At 44.9% G+C, this 22062-nt stretch overlaps 2 protein-coding genes across 6 annotated transcripts; one reads left to right on the top strand and one right to left on the bottom strand.

Moving 5' to 3' along the window:
* Nucleotides 1-5633: 5633 nt before the first annotated feature.
* LOC105476412 (CD3 gamma subunit of T-cell receptor complex) lies at nucleotides 5634-15947 on the bottom strand. 3 transcript variants are annotated; one of them, XM_011732354.3, is made up of 7 exons: nucleotides 15768-15941; nucleotides 11197-11220; nucleotides 10282-10506; nucleotides 9581-9712; nucleotides 8243-8286; nucleotides 7419-7502; nucleotides 5634-6764 (listed from the first exon to the last, which is right to left on the bottom strand). In XM_011732354.3, exons 1-6 carry the CDS (start codon nucleotides 15904-15906, stop codon nucleotides 7437-7439), a joined length of 630 nt encoding a protein of 209 aa, XP_011730656.1. In that variant the 5' UTR covers nucleotides 15907-15941; the 3' UTR covers nucleotides 5634-6764; nucleotides 7419-7436. The 3 variants fall into 3 exon arrangements, with proteins under 3 accessions (XP_011730656.1, XP_011730655.1, XP_011730658.1); XM_011732353.3 differs by having other exon boundaries at nucleotides 5634-6783; nucleotides 15768-15936; XM_011732356.3 differs by lacking the exon at nucleotides 11197-11220 and having other exon boundaries at nucleotides 5634-6783; nucleotides 15768-15947.
* A 1522-nt stretch (nucleotides 15948-17469) lies between these two features.
* On the top strand, nucleotides 17470-21423 carry LOC105476413 (CD3 delta subunit of T-cell receptor complex). 3 transcript variants are annotated; one of them, XM_071075636.1, is made up of 5 exons: nucleotides 17481-17691; nucleotides 19956-20174; nucleotides 20641-20772; nucleotides 21037-21080; nucleotides 21270-21423. In XM_071075636.1, exons 1-5 carry the CDS (start codon nucleotides 17622-17624, stop codon nucleotides 21333-21335), a joined length of 531 nt encoding a protein of 176 aa, XP_070931737.1. In that variant the 5' UTR covers nucleotides 17481-17621; the 3' UTR covers nucleotides 21336-21423. The 3 variants fall into 3 exon arrangements, with proteins under 3 accessions (XP_011730661.1, XP_070931737.1, XP_011730660.1); XM_011732358.2 differs by having other exon boundaries at nucleotides 17500-17676; XM_011732359.3 differs by lacking the exon at nucleotides 20641-20772 and having other exon boundaries at nucleotides 17470-17676.
* The last annotated feature ends 639 nt before the right edge of the window (nucleotides 21424-22062 follow it).

The following is a 22062-nucleotide window of genomic DNA, read 5'->3' as shown; positions in this document are numbered from 1 at the left end:
ACTCTCTATTATTCAAAGGGATGACACTAATAGCAATAACAACTAAAAGTTTGTTATTGTGCTGTCTTCGGAGCAGTCTTTGGAGTGTGCTATCTTTGATTGGATTTCAGTTTTCTTCTCTGTGAAGTGGAGACGGTATACATCCTACAAGGTTGTTTTTGAGATACACATAAATGGCCGGGCACAGTGGCTCACGCCTGTAATCCCAGCACTTTGGGAGGCCGAGATGGGCGGATCACGAGGGCAAGAGATCAGGATACACATAAATAATAAAGGAAATAATTTTCAAGAGTTAAAAGCGCTGTGCAAGTGAAAATTCACAGAATGAGAGAAAATAGTTGCAACTCATATATCTGATAAAGGATTAATATCTAAAATATATAAAGAACTACAAGAACAAAAAAACCCCAAACAGTTCAGTTCAAAAAAGGGCAAAGGACTTGAATAGACATTTCTCCAAAGAAGATACATTCCAAGAGAATAACTATCCACTTGGTATCTGTGGGGGATTTGTTTCAGGACCCCCTGGGTACCAAAATCCATGGATGCTCAAGTTCCTTATACAAAATGATGCAGTATTTGCATATAAACTATGCACATCCTCCTGTGTCATCCTAGATATGCTTAAGTCATCTCTAGATCACTTATAATACCTAATACAATGTAAATCTAAATAGTGTTGTATTGTTTAGGGAATAATGACAAAAAGTCTGTACATGTTCAGTACAGATGAAATTTGTTTTGGAATATTTCCAATTCATGGTTGGTTGAATCCATAGATGGAGTCCACATATATGGAAGGCCAACTGTACAAATTGTGGATAAGCATATGAAAGAGTGCTCAACATCGCTCGTCTTTAGGGAAATGAGAATAAAACGTAATACCTACTAGGATGGCTATTACATATAAAAAAAGGAAAGTAATTGTTGGCAGATGTGGAGAAATTGAAACCCTATGCATTGCTCATGGCAACGTTAAATAGTCCAGACTTTTTGGAAAAACAGTTTGATGATTCCTCAAAAAGTTAAACATAGTATAACCATGTGATCAAGCAATTCCGCTTTGACATAGATGTTCAAAATAACTGAAAGCAGGAACTTAGATACTTGTATACCTATGTTTACAGTAGCATTATTCATAATAACCAAAAGGTGGAAACAACCCAGAATGTCCATCAACAGACGAATGCATAAACAAAATATGGTATATAGCTACAGATGACTTATTCAGCCTTGAAAAAGAATGAAGTTCTGATACATGCTGAAACACTGATGAACCTTGAAAACATTATGCTAAGTGAAATGGGCCAGACAGAAAGGACTAAATACTGTTTGATTCAATTTATATGTGGTACCCAGAATAGGCACGTTCCTTGAGAGAGAAAGTATAATAGAGGTCACCAGGGATTGGAGGGAGAGGGGAACGTGAGTTATTTTCTTTTTTTTTTTTTTGAGACGGAGTCTCGCTCTGTTGCCCAGGCTGGAGTGCAGTGGCCAGATCTCAGCTCACTGCAAGCTCCACCCCCAGGTTCACGCCATTCTCCTGGCTCAGCCTCCCGAGTAGCTGGGACTACAGGCGCCCGCCACCTCGCCCGGCTAGTTTTTTGTATTTTTTAGTAGAGACGGGGTTTCACCGTGTTAGCCAGGATGGTCTCGATCTCCTGACCTCGTGATCCGCCTGTCTCGGCCTCCCAAAGTGCTGGGATTACAGGCTTGAGCCACCGCGCCCGGCCACGTGAGTTATTTTCTAATGGGTACCAAGTTTCTGTTTAGGATGATGAAAAAGTTCTGAAATGGGTAGTGATGATGGCTACACATTGTGGATATATTTAATACCATTGAATGGTACACTTAAAAATAGTTAAAATGGGGTTGGGTGCAGTGGCTCATGCCTGTAATTCCAGCACTGTAGGAAGCTGAGGTGGGCAGATCACTTGTAGTCAGGAGTTCGAGACCAGCCTGGCCAACATAGTGAAACCCTGTCTCTACTAAAAATACAAAAATTAGCTGAGTGTGTTGATGTGCGCCTGTAATCTCAGCTACTTGGGAGGCTGAGGCAGGAGAATCACTTGAACTCGGGAGGCAGAGGTTGCAGTGAGCCGAGATTGTGCCACTGCACTAGAATGCCTGGATGACAGAGTGAGACTCTGTCTCAAAAAAAAAACAAAAAAAAAAAAACAAAAAAAAAAAAAAAAGAAAAAGAAAACGAAAAAGAAAAAGATTAAAATGGTAAATTTTAGGTTATATATGTTTTACCACACACACACAAAAAGCCCTGGGCAATCTTAATGTGCCTACCACTGTTACAGTTCCTAAAGATACCGTAGTGAAAAAATATAAGTCTTTTCCTTCTTGGAGCTTATAATCTGGTAAGTTGGGTTGCAACAGCATTTAAAATTAATGGTCACAAGATGAATAATTCAATAATATTTTTGGAATAACTGGGTAACTATCTGTATTTAAAGTTGGTTACTACATTAGATCTGATGCTAACATCAATTCAAGATGGGTCAAAGATGTAAATGCATAAAATAAAACCATAAAAATGCTAGAGGAATTCATGGGGGAACTTTTAAAAAAGGATAATTTGGCCGGGCGCGGTGGCTCAAGCCTGTAATCCCAGCACTTTGGGAGGCCGAGACGGGCGGATCATGAGGTCAGGAGATCGAGACCATCCTGGCTAACACAGTGAAACCCCGTCTCTACTAAAAATACAAAAAAAAAAAAAAAAAAAACTTAGCCGGGCGAGGTGGCGGGCGCCTGTAGTCCCAGCCACTCGGGAGGCTGAGGCAGGAGAATGGCGTGAACCCGGGAGGCGGAGCTTGCAGTGAGCTGAGATCCGGCCACTGCACTCCAGCCTGGGTGACAGAGCGAGACTCCGTCTCAAAAAAATAAAAATAAAAATAAAAGAAAAGGATAATTTTAAAATGGAGGAAGACTTTCTAAAATGAAACATAACCTAGAGGTCATAAGAGACCAGTGAATTCTACTACATGCAAATATTTATAAAGTGTGCATGAAAAACTAACCATAAGCAAAGTTAAAAAACACATAAAGTTGGAAAAAGACTTGCAACTAATATCACAAAAGACCTAGTTTCCCAAATATGTAAGGGGTTAGTGTAAGTCAGTAAGAAAAAGACCAAAGATGTGAACTTACATATCATGAGAAGGAAAAACAAATGGTTTACTCCAGTTTTTTTTTTTGAGACGGGGTTTCACTCTTGTTGCCCAGGCTAGAGTGCAAATGGTGCAATCTTGGCTCACTGCAGCCTCCACCTCCCAGGTTCAAACAATTCTCCTGCCTCAGCCTCCTGAGTAGCTGGGATTACAGGTACCCACCACCACACCCAGCTTATTTTTTGTATTTTTAGTAGAGACAGGGTTTCACCATGTTGGCTAGGCTGGTCTCGAACTACTGGCCTCAGGTGATCCGCCCACCTTGGCCTCCCAAAGTGCTGGGATTACAGGTGTGAGCCACCACGCCCAGCCTCCAATTTTTAATAAGAAAAATGTAAACTAAAATTATAGTGAGAGGCCATTCAGGTTGGCATGATTCAAAAGGTTAATAATACACTGTTGGAACATGTGTGGAATAGCAGGCACTTTTGTTTATTGTTATTGGTAGTATGAAGGGGTGGCCTGCCCCTCCACACCTGTGGGTGTTTCTCGTAAGGTGGAACGAGAGACTTGAGAAAAGAAATAAGACACAGAGACAAAGTATAGAGAAAGAAAAGTGGGGGCCCAGGGGACCGGCGCTCAGCTTACAGTGGACCCACGCCGGCACCGGCCTCTGAGTTCCCTTAGTATTTATAATTATCTTTACCATCTTAAAGATAAGGGAGTGGCAGGACAATAGGATCGTTTTTAGGGAGGAAATTAGCAGTAAGACATAAGAACAAGGATCTGTGACATGAATAAGTTTAAAGGAAAATCCTGTGCCTTGAGATAAACCTTTTAGCAACATTGTTTCATCCTATCACATGGGGATAAACCTTGGAGAATACCTAGCTTTTCTAGGAACAAAGTCACACCCTGCACGCCCAAAATCCATTAAACCTTGAGTTACCACAGCACATGTCTCTTGCAAGGACAAGGTTGGGGGTAGGGTCACAGATTAACAGCATCTCAAATACAGAACAAAATGGAGTCTCTTATGTCTACTTCTTTCTATATAGACACAGTAACAGGCTGATCTCTTTCTTTTCCCCACAGTAGTATGTATTGGTACAACCTGGCTGGGCACAGTAGCTCACACCTGTAATCCCAGCACTTTGGGAAGATGAGGTGGGAGGATCACTTGACCCCAAGAGTTTGAGACTGGCTTGAGCAACATAGTGAGACCCTGTCTCTATATAAAAAAAAAATTAAACAATTAGCTGGATATAGTGGCACATGCCTGAAATCTCAGCTACTCAGGAGGCTGAAGTAGGAGAATTGCTTGAGCCTGGGCAGTCGAGGCTGCAGTGAGCCAATGTCATGCCACTGCACTCCAGCCTGAGCAACAGAGCAAGACCCTGTCATATATGTGTGTATATATATATACACACACACACTTGTGTCATATATATATACTTGTGTGTATGTGTGTTGTGTTTACAACTGCTATAAAGTGAAATTTGGCAATAGATAATAAAATTAAAAATGCAAATACAAGTGTCCAAAAATTCAATTTATTTGTATTGGTTACAAATAGACTTATGTGTGTTCAAAATGACATTTATTGTTAGAGCTAAAACTGTAAAACTGTAAAAAGTATAAAAAGAAGACAGGAGAAAATATTTGTAACTGTGGGTTTGGTAAAGATTTATTAGACATGATACCAAAAGCACAATATATAGAAGAAAAAAATCGATAAAATGTACTTCAAAATTCAAACCTTTTGCTCTTCAAAAGACACCATTAAGAAAAACAAACCATAGATTGGTAGAAAATATTTCCAAATCATATATCTGATAAAGGACTTATATCAAAAATATATGCAAAAAAAGAAGACAAATAAGCTAACTTAAAAATGGGCAAAAGATTTGAATAGACATTTCACTAAAAATATATGAATGGTTAATAAACACATGAAAGAATACTCAGCATGGTTAGTCTCTAGGGAAATGCAAATTAAGACCATAATAAAATACCATATTAAACCCATAGACTGGCTGTATTAAAATACAGTTACGGGCCTGGCCTGGTGGCTCACGCCTGTAATCCCAGCACTTTGGGAGGCCGAGGGAGGCAGATCATTTGAGGTCAGGAATTCGAGACCAGCCTGGCCAACATGGTGAAACCCTGTCTCTACTAAATACACACAAAAATGAGCCGGGCATGGTGGCGCGTGCCTGTAGTCTCAGCTACTGGGGAGGCTGAGGCAAGAGAATTGCTTGAACCTGGGAGGTGGAGGTTGCAGTGAGCTGAGATTGCACCACTGCACTCCAGCCTGGGCCACAGAGCAAGACTCCATCTCAAAAAAAAAAAAAGGCCGGGCACGGTGGCGGGCGCCTGTACTTCCAGCTACTCGGGAGGCTGAGGCAGGAGAATGGCGTGAGCCTGGGAGGCGGGGCTTGCAGTGAGCTGAGATCCGGCCACTGCACTCCAGCCTGGGCAACAGAGCCAGACTCTGTCTCAAAAAAAAAAAAAAAAAAAAAAAAAAAAAAGAAAAGAAAATGTCCTAAAGCCAGATTATGGTAATGGTTGTACAATTACTTGAATTTACTAAAACTTTTTGAGAACAGGTGAAATCACTTAAGACGGGTGGATTTAATGGCATGTAAATTATGCTTCAATGCAATTATTTTTAAAAATGATATTTCACAAGGTTAGTCATTGCAGAATTGTTGTAAGAGCAAAAGATTGGAACCAACTTAAATATCCATTGATAGATAATGGGTTAAACAAATCATAGTCTATTTGTACAATATGGCTGTATTAAAAAGCAGTTCTTCATATAATGGTATGCAATAATCTCACAAGATGTATAATTTGATATCATTTGTCTAAAAGATAGGGGAAGGGAGGACAGTATGTATTTGAGAATGTGCTCATATATGCCTAGAATACCTCCAGAGAGATATATAAGGAGCTAGTTTTAAGATCGGGCGTGGTGGCTCACACCTGTAATCCCAGCACTTCGGGAGGCCGAGGCGGGCGGATCACTTGAGGTCAGGAATTCCAGACCAGCCTGGCCAATAGAGCGAAACCCTGGCTCTACTAAAAATTCAAAAATTAGCCGGGTGTGGTGGTGGCGCCTGTAATCCCAGCTGCCCGGGAGGCTGAGGCGGGAGAATCGCTTGAACCCAGGAGGCAGAGGTTCCAGTGAGCCCAGATGGTGCCACTGCACTTCAGTCTGGGCGACAGAGCAAGACTGTCTCAAAAAAAAAAAAAAAAAAAAAAAAGAGAGAGAAACAGTATGTCTCTGAAGAGGGCAACTAGGTCGCAGGGGATGGTGGTGGAGGGAGATCTTTCACTGAATATTTGAGCCATGTGAATTATGGTCTATACAAAAATGAAATAAAAATCACAACACAAAAAATTATATCAAATCGAGGGGGTTATTTGATCTTTTCATTTTTCTTTTACAATTTTCTCCAATAGGTGGCGCTTCTGAAACACCATACTTGTTTTTATTTTTATTTTATTTGAGAAAACCCCAAATGTGCTCTGATGGCCTTTCTTCTCCATTTGTCACCTCTGGGAACCTTGAGTCTAGATTTAGGGCTGAAAGTCTCTCTGCTAGGAGCTTTCCAAAATGCATTGCTTTGATTCTGGGAACTGAATAGAAGGAGAACACCTGGATTAAAAAAAGAAAAATTGCAATTGGTTCAAAAAAACCAAATAATGCTTTCAACCCTGTCTTCCTGATAGAAACCTCAGATAGATTAATTGAATCGTAACTTCTGACAGATTGACTTGTTGATTGGAAGGTTAATATAGGTTAGTGGTTCTTAACCAGGGGTGATTTTGCCCTGAAGGTGATGTTTGGACACATTTGGTAACGTCTGGACACATTTTTGATTGTCACACTGGACAATCTACCAGCATCTGGTGGAGACAGGCCAGGGATGCTTCCATAACTCCTACAATGCACAGGTTAGCCCCTCATCGCAAATAATTATTAGCCTAAAATGTTAATGGTATAGATAATGAGAAATTTTAATGTAGGTTAAGATTAATATTCAGCATCTCTATGGCTTGAGGCCCTGCTCTGACAGGATTTACAGATACTTAAAATTCATATTTTCCTAGGCCAAGACAATTAGTATGGCCCCAGAATTTTTAGAAAAGAGTACCCCAAACCACCTCCCAATCCCTGATCCCCAGAGTCTGATCCTTATAGCCACTTAGGGAAGGGAGCTAGACTTAGAAGCAATTGGGAGGGCAGTTGATGCAAGGGTCCTTTATTAGAACTGGCATTGAAGAACCCACCTACTCTGAGTCCTGAGTTCAATTCCTCCTCAACTGGTTTCCTTGAAGGTGACTGTACTGGTCATCTTCTCGATCCTTGAGGGGCTGGAAAGGACAGCACAGTCATAAGGTCATTTTTTCCATCCTCTATTAATTAATTTGATGCATGTTTATTGAATGCTTTTTATATGTGAGAGTTTGGAGTGGGTAGTACTTCATGGTCCTGAGGATGGAAAGAGGAAAAGGAGATGGAGGCTCTGTCTTTTTTCTTTTCTTTTCTTTTTCTTTTTCTGTTTTTTTTGAGATGGAGTCTTGCTCTGTTGCCCATGCTGGAGTGCAGTGGTGCAACCACAGCTCACTGCAACCTCGACCTCCTGGGTTCAAGTGGTCCTCCTGCCTCAGCCTCCTGAGTAGCTGGGACTACAAGTGTGCACCACCACGCCCAGTTAATTTTTTTTTTGTTTTTAGTAGAGACAGAGTTTCGTCAGGTTGGTCAGGCTTGTGTCGAATTCCTGACCTCAGGTGATTCGCCTGTTTTGGCTTCCCAAAGTACTGGGATTACAGGCGTGAGCCATGGCCTGTCTATAGTGAGTGCCCGGCCTGTCAAGAGTTTCTTTGTGTGTCCCTCTCAGTGTGTTCTTCAACTGGTGCTCACTAGATCCTGACCTCAGTCTCTGTCAATCCTTCTCTTTAGTTCATCTATTCTACCCAAAGTGATCTCATCATCTGGTATGCTGTTAGCAGTTTCTTACCTGTATAGGATCTTCCAAATAACATGCCCCTCAATCCCAAAGATTGACCCCCTCTAATTACAGCAATATCTCTTTTATTCTTCATCCCCTTACCTGGTAGAGCTGGTCATTAGGCAACAGAGTCTGCTTGTCTGAAGCTGCACAAAAAAGAAACAGAATCCACACAAGGTAGAATGCATAATAAATTGGGTTATATTCACAAAATAGAATACTGAATAACAGTAAGAGTTTTATATACACACAAGAGTATGGATAAAGCACATAATCACGTTGTTGAGTGAAAGAAGCTACTCACAAGAATACTTAGTATATGAGTCCACTTACATAAAGAACAAAAACAAGCAAAGTTAATCCTTGTTGTTAGAAGTCAGGACAATGCTCACTCTTGAGGATGAGTAGTGGCTGGAAGTGACCACAGGAGGGCTTCCATGGCATTGGTAATATTGTCTTTCTTAAATTATGTGCTGACTGCATGGGTGTGTTTGCTCTGTGAATTTTTTTTTTTTTTGAGCTGTATGCTTGTGATTCACTTTTCCGTACGTAAGGATTTACTTAAAATAGTTTTTTTTTGTTTTTTTTGTTTTGTTTTTTTTTGAGACGGAGTCTTGCTTTGTCACCCAGGCTGGAGTGCAGTGGCACTATCTCGGCTCACTGCAAGCTCCGCCTCCCGGGTTCACGCCATTCTCCTGCCTCAGCCTCTGGAGTAGCTGGGACTACAGGCACCCACCACCATGCCCAGCTAATTTTTTGTATTTTTAGTAGAGATGGGTTTTCACCATGGTAGCCAGGATGGTCTCCATCTCCTGACCTCATGGTCTGCCCACCTCGGCCTCCCAAAGTGTTGGGATTACAGGCATGAGCCACTGTGCCCAGCCGGTTTTTTTTTTTTTTTTTTTTTTTTAACACAGAGGATAAATCAGAGGGAGTCATATCTTGAGACAGGTGAACATGCTGTGATAACACCAAGTATCCTTTTCTCCTGTCTCAAAGAAATACAGCCTCACCCAACTATGCACATTAGCAAGAGGCACCAACTCAGTCTCTTCTATTGGGTACGTAATGGTAGGAGGAAAGCTGAGGGTCTCAGGTGGTCCCATCTCTCATCTGAGAGCATTCTTTTTTTTTTTTTTTTGAGACGGAGTCTTGCTCTGTCGCCCAGGTTGGAGTGCAGTGGCCAGATCTCAGCTCACTGGAAGCTCCGCCTCCCGGGTTTATGCCATTCTCCTGCCTCAGCCTCCCAAGTAGCTGGGACTACAGGCGCCCACCACTACCCCCGGCTAGTTTTTTGTATTTTTTTAGTAGAGATGGGGTTTCACCATGTTAGCCAGGATGGTCTCCATCTCCTGACCTTGTGATCCGCCCTTCTCGGCCTCCCAAAGTGCTGGGATTACAGGCTTGAGCCACCGCACCCGGCCAAGAGCATTCTTTTACCTCTTGACTGGCGAACTCCATCCTGTCCAGCAATGAAGTAGACCCCAACAGCAAGGAAGAAAATGCTGATGATTTCAGCAAAGACAAAGCCCAATATGGTGGCTGCATTTAGTTCAATGCAGTTCTGACACACTGTGGGGAAAAGGAGACAAACCTTCAGGGTGTGAAAGTTGTTTTTCCTGGATCTTTTTCTCCTGCCTATCAGCAATAATGCCCCTGTGGAGGGCAGCAGGCTGTTCCTTTGTGGGTGGCAGGGCAAGGGAAGGTCCTTGCGCCAAAACTCAATGCATCTTGATGTTCCTCAGTCCCCCAGGATTCCTGGGGAAGCCCATGGAGTATGTGGAACAAAGACTAGATGCTCTTCATGCTCCACTGTGCTCTAGTCCTCACTGCTGCTCACCTCATGATCGCCCCTGTCTCCCCAACCCCTTCATTCAACTCAGTTTATAGAAGGTGCTGAATTGCTCGAATGCATGGAGCCCACCCAAAGGTAAAAAAGTTTTACAGGACTGGCTGTGCTTTTTCAAAGAGGGCGAGGGAAGTATCTTATAGTATTTCAAAAGAGGCAAGCTGAAATTAAGAGAACCGGCGATAATCTCACTGTTGAGGATCTATTTCCACTTTCACTCCAGACAAAAAGCTCACCAGAGCAGCAAATACTGATTAATTTCAGGACAAACAGACCAAAGGGGATTACATACTTCTGTAATACACTTGGAGTGTTTTTGACTTGTCCTTTGATCCTTTACACTGATACACCCCTCGAGGGTCCTTGGTATTACTTCCCAGATTCCATTTATTTTTATGTGCAGTTAGGATGTCTATCATCTTCCCTTCTTTAAACCATGTGATATTTGTGTTTTTCACATGACAAGTCAGAAGTACTGAACCATCTTCTTGGTTATACACGTTAAGCTTGCGGTTTTCTGAAATGAGAAAAGCCATGGTTCCATTAAGGATCTTGCCTCTGAAATTCTCCTTGCTTCTGCATACCAGGAGATCATTAGAGTAGCGTTTCACAAACTTCGATGTGCACATGAATCACATGGGGATCTTGTTAAAATTTCAGGTGCTATTTAGTAGTTCTGGGGAGGGGAGATTCTGCATTACTAACATGCTCTCAGGTGACGCCAATATCTGCGTCAGGGGATGAAGTATAAAAGAGACATTGCTGTAATTAGCAGGGGTAAAACTTTGGGATTTGGGGGCATGTTATTTGGAAGGTATTATACAGGTAAGAAACTGCTAACAGCGTACCAGATGATGAGATCACTTTGGGCAGAATAGATGAAATAAAGAGAAGGATTGACAGAGACTGAGGTCAGGATCCCAGGTGACGCCAAAACCTGACGGTTCATGGGTCACAGTTTGAGATGTGTCTAGCTACTAGGGTCCTGTTTCTCCTGTAAGAGACCAGTTAAATGCTTAGCTACAGGCAAGCTGCCCAGAGCAGGTTCTGTCAGGTCACTGATTTGGTTGACAATAGTGACATCACCTATCTACCCTCATCTTTTCATTCATTCTAAACTGTTCGCTCATGTAGGACTACTCTTGTAGGAAGCCAAATTTCCATCAATATTCTGAGTCTGAGTATAGAAAGAAGCCATTTCTCCTACCTTCAAATGATTGGGCCAAACTACCTGTAAAGACAGAAGAGAGATAGAGTATTAGCTGGGCATGGAGTTTTTCAGATGCCCTGAAGTATTTCCATGGTTATTTAAGGCCAACATGAAGAAAGATCCAAATCCATGAAAATGATAGTATCCATACTTAGTTATCTGGATTGTAGACTAGATCACCCAGCTGAATTCAAGGTGATAATAAATAATTTGTCTCATCTTTGTCCTGGTATCCTGGGAGGGTGTTTCTAACCCTTGGAATTTCATGAGTGACAGGAGTGGCTTTGTTATCTGTGGTGGACCCTTAGACCATACCTGAGTTTATGCCATGGCAATGACTCAGGATGGTGCTGGTCAAGACCAGCCATATGGTAAGAGGATTGCAGCTTGGAAACTAGTGGTACCAGCCCCAGGAAGGGAACCTAGAGATTGAGATCAGTCAAGTGGTCAATGATTCAATCAATCATGCCTATGTAAAGATACCTCAATAAAAACTTGGTGGAGCTTCCTGGTTGGTGAACCCATCAATGTGCTGGCAGAGTGTGGGAGAGTGCTGGGGGTGATGTGTTCTAATTCCATGGGGAGAAAGCATGAGGCTCTGTGTTCGGGACCCTCCTGGACCTTGCCCTTTTCATTTAGCTGGTTCTGATGTTATTTTTTAATAAAACTGAAATAGGAAGCACAGCACTTTCTTAAGTTCTCTGAGTTATTCTAGCAAAATATCAATGAGAAGGGTCATGGGAATCCTTAAGATTGTAGGCAGTTTGTCAGAAGTGTGAGTGGTCTGGGGTCCCCTGAACTTGTAGCTGGCATTTAAAGTGAGGGCAATCTGGTTGGGAACCATGCTCTTAACCTGTAGGGTCTGACACTAATTTGGGGGGTTAGCATCAGAATTGTATTGTAGTATATGTAAGTAAGGATATTGCCTATCCAGTCGAGAACACTCTGCTCTTTGAGCAGCTAATGCCCTGGCAAGGAGTGGGTGTGCACTATCCAAAGCCTTTAGGCTGAGTTCCTTATAAAATCTTCAGCCTTGGTGATCCTTTTCTTGTAGAAACCCTGGATGTCCCAGGGAAATTAGCTATTCAATTAGTCCTCAAATCTGTCTCAAAACTCAGAGTTGACTGGGAGCAGCGGCTCACGCCTGTAATCCCAGCACTTTGGGACACTGAGGTGGGCAGATTGCTTGAGCCTAGGAGTTAGAGACCAGCATGGGCAACATGGTGAAACCCTGTCTCTACAAAAAAATACAAAAACATTAGCCGGGCATAGTGTTATGCACCTGTAGTCCCAGCTACTCAGGAGGCTAAAGTGGAAGGAACAGTTGAGCCTGGGAGGTGGAGGTTGCAGTGAGCCGAGATTGCACCACTGCACTCCAGCCTAGGTGTCAAACCAAGACTCTGTCTCAAAAAAACAAAAACAAACAAACAAACAAACCTTAGGGTAGTAGAGTTGCGTGGTAGACATACTACAGAGATCTGGCACTTGGATTCAATTCAATTAGATTTAATCCAAGCATTTAACGAGCACTATTATGACCTAAAATAATTAGATATTATGAAAGAAAAGAGTGCTGATATGAAGAATCAACTGCTGCTTCCAAAGTTTATGATGAAGTGAAAAAATTAAAACATATATGCAATTAATTTAATAGAACATATACATTATCTTTTAGTGCTTATATGACTGCATATGAAAAAAGGGTAGAAGCTATTAATTTTGACCAAGGGTGAGGGTCAGGGAGAGCTTAATAGAGGAAATGACATTTGACTGGGCCCTGAAGAGTAAGCAGGAATGTACCAGACAGAGAAAGGCATTCTGAGTAGAAAGAATAGCTGAATAAGATACAGCTTCGAAAAAGGACAAGAGAGGTAGTGTGGCTAGAGGTGGAGTGTGTGTGATAGGGAGAGGTGGTCATGAGTCAAAGTATAATGGAAATAAAAGAAGTGAACCGTCTTAGAACCTCATGCAGAGCTGGATTATCTTTGAACAGTATCCAGTGCAGTGTCTGGAACATGGTAGGAACTTTATTTGTTGAATGAATGTGCAAATGAATAAATGAGCAAATGGGAGAAAAAGCAAGACAAACAGATAAATAAGTTTCTAACTAGTTATTCTCCTGACCACCTGGTCAGAAGACTGAGAGAAAACAGAGACCCCTCATTCTAAATTGGATTCAGGAAAGGAGATTGCACTGATCGTTGACATAGTTTTAAAAATTTTTTTTTGAGACATCTTTTTTTTTTTTTTCTTTCTCTGTCACTCAGGCTGAAGTGCAGTGGTGCGATCATGACTCACTGCAGCCTCAACCTCCTGGGCTCAAGCAATCCTCCCACTTCAGCTTCCCAAGTAGCTGGCATAAGTGCATGCCACCATGCCTGGCTAATTTTTGTAGTTTTTGTAGACACAGGGTATCCCTATTTTGCCCAGGTTGGTCTTAAACTCCTGGGCTCAAATGATCCTCCCTCCCTGGCCTCCCAAAGTGTTGGGATTGTAGCCTTGAGCCACTGTGCCTGGCCCATTGACATCTTTTAATGTTGCATATCTGAGTGAGGTTTCCTTTTAGGACTTAAGACGTCATGTAGCCACATTTCTTTTTTTTTTTTTTTTTGAGACGGAGTCTCACTCTGTCGCAGAAGCTGGAGTGCAGTGGGCACCGTATTGGATCACTGCAACCTCCATCTCCTGGGTTCAAGCAATTCTCCTGCCTCAGCCTCCTGAGTAGCTGGGATTACAGGCACTCACCACCACGCCCAGCTAATTTAAAAAATATTTTTAGTAGAGATGGGGTTTTACCATGTTGACCAGGATGGTCTCGAACTCCTGACCTCAGGTGATCCACCCGCCTCGACCTCCCAAAGTGCTGGGATTACAGGCGTGAGCCACCACGCCCATCCCTGCCATATTTCTGGATTGGCTGACATGAGAACTCCCAGACAGTGGAGGAGTTGTTCAAGTACACATAGCTCATTATGTGCCCAAGCTGGATCCAGAGCTCAGGTTTTCTACTGCTCAACTCAATGCTCTTTCCACGATATGCAGCCACCTCACCTAGGCTTGAGAGTTGCTCCTCAACCTGTGTTGTCTTTAGCTGACTTTTCCTCCCATTTCTCTCAGAAATAATTCTATTCTAAACTCTCACTGTCCTCTTCAAGTCTCCCAACCGGCCATCACCCAGCTCAGTTTCTGCAGGTGGCATTGCCTCCCACCTGGATTTTTTTAGAACATGGAAGCTGTTATTGTCCTTTCTCCTTTAGCTTCCTTTCCCTTTATAAACCTATCTGTGGCCAGCACCGTTTGCACTTCCTTTCTTCCGGTCTTAGAGGGTAACGTTGCCTTCCCTTCTGTGCTCTTGACCCCACTCTTGACTCTGTCTTTCCACCATCAACTCCAGGACCCTGCTCTACTCATCATCTTCTCCTTTAGCTTAGAAATGTGCTCAAGTTTCTCTCACCCTCAGAAACATTTATTCTTAGACTCTACTTCCTCCTCGACCTACCACCCAGTCTATTCTCCCTCCTCATCCAAATTTCTTTAAAGAATAGTCTACACTTGCTGACCTCATCACCTGACCTTCACCTTCTACCAATTTTCACTTGGCTTCCACTCTCAATACCCCACTGAAACTGTGCTAAATCACCCATGGTGCATATTCTGCCACATCCCACAGACTTAAACTTTTAAATATATTCTTATATTAGTGGGCTCTCTTTAACATTTTATACTCTTGGTAATTCTCTCCTTCTAGAAGCTCTCTACTCCCTTGGTTTCCAAGGTAGTGCATATATTTGATTATTTCAGCTCTTTGATTCGCCTTTTATCTCTTTCCTGGAATTTTTTTTCTCTAACTGCCCCTTAAAATTGGTGCCCGCACTGTTCCATCTTCAGCCCCATCTTCCTCATATAGTATTATGTGACTTCAGCAAATTCCATGGTTTTAACTTTCCCAGTATGTCCAGACTCCAGGCATCAACCCAGTTCATTCACTTCCTGTTGGATATTTCCAACGGAGTATTCATGCAGGCACCTATGCTGTACCATACACTCAGTCTGGCACCATGAAAACTAATCTCTCCAATGAGACTGTGAGTTCTGTAGAGCATAAGTATTTTATTCATTTTTATTTCCTCATGGCATATCACATATTAGGATCTCACCCATCTTTGTTGACCAGTTGGCTAACTGCCCAACTGAGTGAATGGACGTTTCATAGGTCGACTGCTAACCCCCAGCTCTGAAGTAGGGAACATATACTTTTTCCTTTTAGTTTCCTGGCCTATGCCCTTTTGGGCTGCGTTCAAATCTAAGATGGCGGTAACAGGGTCCTCTCTTTAGCCAGTGAAGTACTCTGTTTGCATTTTTCAGAGACAAGGATTCCTTCTCCTCCACGGGACACTGTTTCTCTCTAGCAGAGAACAGTTAAGAGGCTCCATTTTGCCCTTCTTTGAACTCTAAGGTGACAGCAGAGGTAGGCTCAAGGTTAGGGATCCCAATATTCCTGTCTCACTAGTGATGGGCTCTTCCCTTGAGCCCTTCCCCAGGCTGCCAGACCCCTAGTAGGCCCTTACCTTGAAGAAGAATGATAGCCAGGATGAAGCCAGTCAGGCCCTTCCCCTGTTCCATGTCAGTCTCTGTCCTCTGGCAAAAGCACAGAGCAGCCCTTAGCAGCCAGCCAGCCTGTGCAGCAGCTAGACTGGCTCCGCCCATCCCCGTTCGGGCTGGAGCCCTTGAGAGAAGGCAAGAACCCAGAGCCTCCACCCTCTGCTGCAAGTGTGGGTAGCAGGGGCCTCAGCAGGGCTGCAGGTGCAGACGCCTTTTATTTTTCCGTTAAGGAGGGTGGAGGTGGTGGGGAAGGAGAGGGAGAGAGTGCTAGATTCCCACTCAGAGACTCATCTTGCACAGGGAACTGCAACGGATGCTGGGTGGGAGATGGTACTGGGACCATTTCTTCATGAGGGGGATAAATGTCCCTGTCATTAGTTGTTAGGATTGCAGCCAGTTGTTACTCGTTGTTAGTTGTTATTGCTGTCGGTAATGAATTTGGAGGAACTCTCAGCTGCTTGGGGCCAGACCTCCGAATGGAAAGCCACTTCAGTCCAGGCCTTCATTCAGGAATTTTTTTCACTTTTTTTTTTTTTTTTTCTTTTTTAAGACAGAGCCTCACTTTGTTGCCCAGGCTGGAGTGCAGTGGCACTGTCTCAGCTCACTGCAACCTCTGCCTCCTGGGTTCAAGCGATTCTGCTGCCTCAGCCTCCTGAGTAGCTGGGATTACAGGCATGCGCCACCAAATTGTTGTATTTTTAGTAGAGACGGGGTTTCACCATGTTGGTCAGGCTGGTCTCAAACTCCTGACCTTGTGATCCGCCTGCCTCAGCCTCCCAAAGTGTTGGGATTATAGGCGTGAGACACGGCACCTGGCTTCACCGTTCTTTTGAGATCATGAAATAGGCGCCTGGAAGGGAATAGGTGGAACAATTCTGAGGACAGGCCAGCACATTTTCAGGGGCCAGAGCCCAGACTGAATGTCTAGGATCTCAGGCCCCTGTCTCCCTCAGCTAGTCAGTCAGTGAGCCAACAAAAATGTGCAGAGCTCCCATTATGTGCCAGGCACAAGATACAGCAGTGAGAAAGACAGGCATGACTCTGTTCCCAGGTAAGTGACAGTCTAACTGCAGCAGTGTGGAGAGTTTCAGATCCTTGTAGGCCACAGGGGAAAAAGGTCCATTTGTCTCCCCGGGAGGTTCAATATTGCCTGTGAGTCAACTATATTATTATTAATAACTACCCCTTATTGAGCACATATGATGTGTGAGGCACCGTGCAAACATCTTGTTTGAATCCTGATAATGGTGCTAATGGAATAAGACTCTGAAAAATTTCATGGCTGGCCCAGGCCCCACAGGTAGGCAGTATTGGACCCAGGATTCAAATCTCTGGCTGGGGTCCCTAAAGCCCAGCCTCCCAGTGACAAGAAGCTGCTAGAGCTGGTCCCTGGCTGCCTAGTGAAGGGTCCTGAGAAAGATCAACCTTCATGAGAAGTACAGCTGCTATGGCTTGCGCTATGGGGCCGATGGCTTCTCTCAAGGGGCTTCGAGATGTGGAGGTTTTTAGGTGGTGCGTAAATGTAGTTGCATTGTCAATAGGGACGCTAAAGTTCATGCCACCTTTTCCATGTTCTCTACCAGCTCCCTGCTCAGAGATAGAGCAATTTACACCTGCTTCCTTCCTACCCTACCGCTAGCCCACCCCCACCCTGACAATTTCCCATCATCAACGGCAGAAAGCAGAGAAGCAGACATCTTCTAGTTCCTCCCCCACTCTCCTCTTTCCGGTACCTGTGAGTCAGCTGGGGGAGGGCAGCTCTCACCCAGGCTGATAGTTCGGTGACCTGGCTTTATCTACTGGATGAGTTCCGCTGGGAGATGGAACATAGCACGTTTCTGTCTGGACTGGTACTGGCTACCCTTCTCTCCCAAGGTAAAGCTACTCCAGGTGGGTGGGGGAAGGGACCTGAGAGGGACATTACTGTTGGGAGTGAGGCCCACTTGAAAGTGCTTCTTGCCAGGCACGGTGGCTCACACCAGTAATCCCAGAGCTTTGGGAGGCTGAAGTGGGAGGATCCCTTGAGGCCAGGAGTTTGAGACCAGTCTGAGCAACACGATGAGACTCTACCTTTACAAAAAACAAAAGAATGAGCCAGGCGTGGTGGTGCACAGCTGTAGTCCCAGCTACTTGAGAGGCTGAGGCAGGAGGGTCAATTGAGTCTGGGATTTCAAGGCTTCAGTGAGATGTGATCATGCCACTGCCCTCCAACTTGGGCAACCCCAAGAGACCTTATCTCAAAAAAAAAAAAAAAGTGCTTCTCGGTGCTAGCTTCAATTTACCAGGCACCCCAGGGTGTCAGGAGGGCAGGGCCAGGATGTAGTATAGAGTCTGGGAAACAGGCTCTTGGCTTTGACTGACTCCAGCCACGGGTGCATGTGGGCCTAGAATGTCTCTCAGAAGGCCTTAGGCCAGAGATCTGTAGGAAATAGCTCAGTATGTATGTACCTGAATCTGGGACTGGCCATGGGAGCACAACTTCCTGCACTACTCCTTTTAGGGCTGATGGCCTCTGGAATCAGGACTCTTGTTTGTTTGGCCATGATTATGTCACCCCTGGAGGCATGTCCTAGCACTCATGGGACTGCTTTAAAAGAGAAGTTAACTTTAGGTTGAGCAGGAGGGAGGGAAGATTTGAGGGATTGTTACATGGGAGGATTTTAACTCATCTCAGTTTGCCAATTTCAGCTTTTTTTTTTTTTTTTTTTTTGAGGCGGAGTCTCGCTCTGTCGCCCAGGCTGGAGTGCAGTGGCACGATCTCGGCTCACTGCAAGCTCCGCCTCCCGGGTTCCCGCCATTCTCCTGCCTCAGCCTCCCGAGTAGCTGGGACTACAGGCGCCGCCACCACGCCCGGCTAATTTTTTTGTATTTTTAGTGGAGACGGGGTTTCATTGTGTTAGCCAGGATGGTCTCGATCTCCTGACCTCGTGATCCGCCCGTCTCGGCCTCCCAAAGTGCTGGGATTACAGGCTTGAGCCACCGCGCCCGGCCTGCCAATTTCAGCTTTAAAATGGAAAGTCCCATGTCCCAGAAACCCCTTCAATGCTAAGCATACTGGGTCCAATGGTCACCTGATAGTCGACTGCACTAGGACACTCAGGATTTCCACTGGAGACAGATCCCTGAAGAGGACGTGACTGTAGGATGTGAAACATTTGATGTGCTTGTGTCTCCCTGAGTATACATGCATACACTTCCAACCTGCTTCAGAAGTGTGAGCAGCAGCTATTTCAGGGTTTTCTAGAAGATGCTCTTGTATCCAAATTTGTGACTGAGTGTGAAGCCCAGGAAGAATGAATGTAGACTCCACTTTTCCCTGTGTTTGGAGGCATAGACTGTAGTGCCTCTGTGGCCTGTGGAGATGTGCTCAGACTTTCAAAGGAACTCACTGCATCTGGAATGTTGCTGCACCCACCTCCAGCCCTAAAAGTCTCCCACAAGACTTGACTTGTGAGGAGCTCTAGGGATGGATTCAAGAATTTTTTTTTTCCTGTTCTCCTCCTTCTAACCAAGGGTGGAAAACTGTACCTGGGATTTGCCCTGGTCCCCTTCTGGACCACTGAGCTGGTAATTCAGGAACTGGCAAACCAGCTGGTCTCCATCCACAGCCATCCCCTGACCCTGGGAAAGGCTTCAGTATTGAGAGCCCCACTTTCTTGGTTGTTAATGGAGCAGGGGCAGTGAGGAACGATGAGAACAAGAAGCTGAAGTGGGAGTGTTGTAGACGGCTGGAAAGTAGTATTAGATGTTTTCTTGAAGAAAAAATGCAGACATTTCCAACCAAGGAATGTTCTTCTGTCTTTCCATATCTTCCGGGTGCTTCAGTGGTCCATGCTCCCCCTACTCCTCATCAGCGGTCTGGATTCATTTCCAGGAAAGTGCTTGGATCAATCCTGCTCTGAGGGGTCCTCTTTTGCACCAAGGCCCCAAGACCTGTCCTCTGCTTGAATGGCATCCTCATGTCCCCCTTGACTCATGCAGTTGGTGGGAAACTTTCTGAAGGCTTTTTCTTGTGACTTCTGTCTCTCTTGATAGAAACCATAAACCGTCCTGGACCAGGAAAATGGTCTCTGTTAAGTATGAGCTTCCGCAGAACAAAGGGCTTGGTGCAGACCAAAGAACTGTCTCCAATTGTGATATTTTTTCCCCTTTAGTGAGCCCCTTCAAGATACCTGTAGAGGAACTTGAGGACAGAGTGTTTGTGAAATGCAATACCAGCGTCACATGGGTAGAGGGAACGGTGGGAACACTGCTCACAAATAATACAAGACTGGACCTGGGAAAACGCATCCTGGACCCGCGAGGAATATATAGGTGTAATGGGACAGATATATACAAGGACAAAGAATCTGCTGTGCAAGTTCATTATCGAAGTATGTGCTTCCTGAATCTTTTGGGTTGGAATGGATGGGGCTTCTGGATGTGAGAACTTTCTGGCTAGAGAGGGATGTGGTGAGCCCATCTGTTCTGTAAACAAAGTGAGGCCACTCTTGTAATGGTATGAGCCAGATTTGGGGACCTTCAAAGTGGAAGAGAGAGCTTAACTCAGAAAGAGCAGTAGGGGTCATGTTAGTGCAGCCTCGGTTGGGTGAGAGGTTTGGCCCACCACCTTGTTCAAGGTCCCCCACAAAGCTGAGATTGCTTCTTGGCTCTTCTCAGGGATTCCTTGGGATGCAGGGTGGAGGAAGATGTGGCAAGGCCATCACCAGGCCTTTCTCCCAGAGTCTTATTGAAGTTTGGGTTTTGGCATGAGAGATCTAAGGGTTGCCCTAGGAGGCAGAGATGGTTCCCTGATCTTAAAGGCTCTCAACCTCTCCTCTCTCCTCCCTTCCCCCACAGTGTGCCAGAACTGTGTGGAGCTGGATCCAGCCACCCTGGCTGGCATCATTGTCACTGATGTCATTGCCACTCTGCTCCTTGCTTTGGGAGTCTTCTGCTTTGCTGGACATGAGACTGGAAGGCTCTCTGGGGGTTAGTGGAAGAGCTGAGCGTGTGTGTGTGTGTGTGTGTGTGTGTCTGTACCAGTGAGCTTATGCACCAGCTAAGGAATGGGGCAGGTGGTAGGTTTAGTCTCAGCTGGGAGTTACTCTTGCAATCTCCTAAAGACTCCTAGAACTTTGACTGTTGAGAGAACTTGTGTGTTCATATCACTCATGCAGACTTCTGAGGGTGTGGGAGGGTGGATCTCACTGTCCCATCTGCTAGGCCATTGATGTCTCTCTCTGGTTCTTCTAGCTGCCGACACACAAGCTCTATTGAGGAATGACCAGGTCTATCAGGTGAGCCTTGAGGGGAAGGAGGGCTGACACTGAATGCTGTTTGCACGTGGGAAGGGTCCTACTGGGGAGTTCATCGCTGGGTGTGACTGGAGAGGTCAGACAGGAACTCTCATCGTCGGGGCCTGCTGGGGCCCTTCCTCGAAGAGTTCTAACCCTGCCTCCTGACCGTTTGCTCTTCTCCTCTCTTAGCCCCTCCAAGATCGAGATGATGTTCAGTACAGCCGCCTTGGAGGAAACTGGGCTCGGAACAAGTGAACCTGAGGCTGGTGGCTTCTAGAAGCATCCATTACCAACTGTACCTTCCCTTCTTGCTCAGCCAATAAATATATCCTCTTTCACTCAGCAGGTGCCTGGACTTCTTAAGACTCCTGGGCAAGGCATGGGAGTTGTCCTGACTTGTCTGGGATCTCGCCCTCCTACCTTTCTGTTCCTTCCTTCATCTCCTTCCTTCCTCTGTCCCACACAGACAGTGTGTTGGACGACTCTCGCCACATCCTGGCTGTCTGGTGTTTCTAGCTCACGGGGCTCCCTGGGTGAAGGGTCTGCGCCACCATATTCCCACAGTTACTTGTTGACTCCAGTCCCTATCACAACCCTTTTAGGGTTTTGGCTGCCTCATCCAGCCGAGGGCAGGCTGCTGTGTTCAGGAGCCCAGCTGCACAGAATTTTCCATGACGTCATGAACGGGGGTGGCAGAGACAACAAGAGGCCCGGGGACTAGTTTCTCACCAAGACTCAGAGGGTGTGTGTGACAAAGTCCCACTGCTGCTAAGGGGATGACCTCAGCTCTATGGCCCTGCTGACCAGGTGCCACTAGCTGTAAGGAGGTCTTACCTAAGCCCCTTTCGTATCCCTTTCCCCTGTATCATAGGCACCATTTTAGCTTCCTTTCGCCAGGACCTGTCCCTGGCTTGCTCCTGCCTTCTGCATTATAAACTGGGATCAGAAACCATTCACCAATTAAAGCACATTATCCTGCTCC

The sequence above is a fragment of the Macaca nemestrina genome, chromosome 12, assembly GCF_043159975.1.
Source record: "Macaca nemestrina isolate mMacNem1 chromosome 12, mMacNem.hap1, whole genome shotgun sequence".
Taxonomy (NCBI): Eukaryota; Metazoa; Chordata; class Mammalia; order Primates; family Cercopithecidae; genus Macaca; species Macaca nemestrina.
This window is presented reverse-complemented; position numbering and strand designations above follow the sequence as displayed.

What these genes read in the sequence shown, in the direction of transcription:
- LOC105476412 (XM_011732354.3), bottom strand. Translation starts at nt 15,906, where the DNA reads ATGGGCGGAGCCAGTCTAGCTGCTGCACAGGCTGGCTGGCTGCTAAGG. An exon ending in TTTGGCCCAATCATTTGAAG is followed by an intron (nt 10,507 to 11,196) that starts GTAGGAGAAATG and finishes TTCTCATTTCAG; the next exon opens with AAAACCGCAAGCTTAACGTG. An exon ending in ACTCCAAGTGTATTACAGAA is followed by an intron (nt 9,713 to 10,281) that starts GTATGTAATCCC and finishes TTTTCCCCACAG; the next exon opens with TGTGTCAGAACTGCATTGAA.
- LOC105476413 (XM_071075636.1), top strand. Translation starts at nt 17,622, where the DNA reads ATGGAACATAGCACGTTTCTGTCTGGACTGGTACTGGCTACCCTTCTC. An exon ending in TGTGCAAGTTCATTATCGAA is followed by an intron (nt 20,175 to 20,640) that starts GTATGTGCTTCC and finishes CTTCCCCCACAG; the next exon opens with TGTGCCAGAACTGTGTGGAG. An exon ending in GGAATGACCAGGTCTATCAG is followed by an intron (nt 21,081 to 21,269) that starts GTGAGCCTTGAG and finishes CTCCTCTCTTAG; the next exon opens with CCCCTCCAAGATCGAGATGA.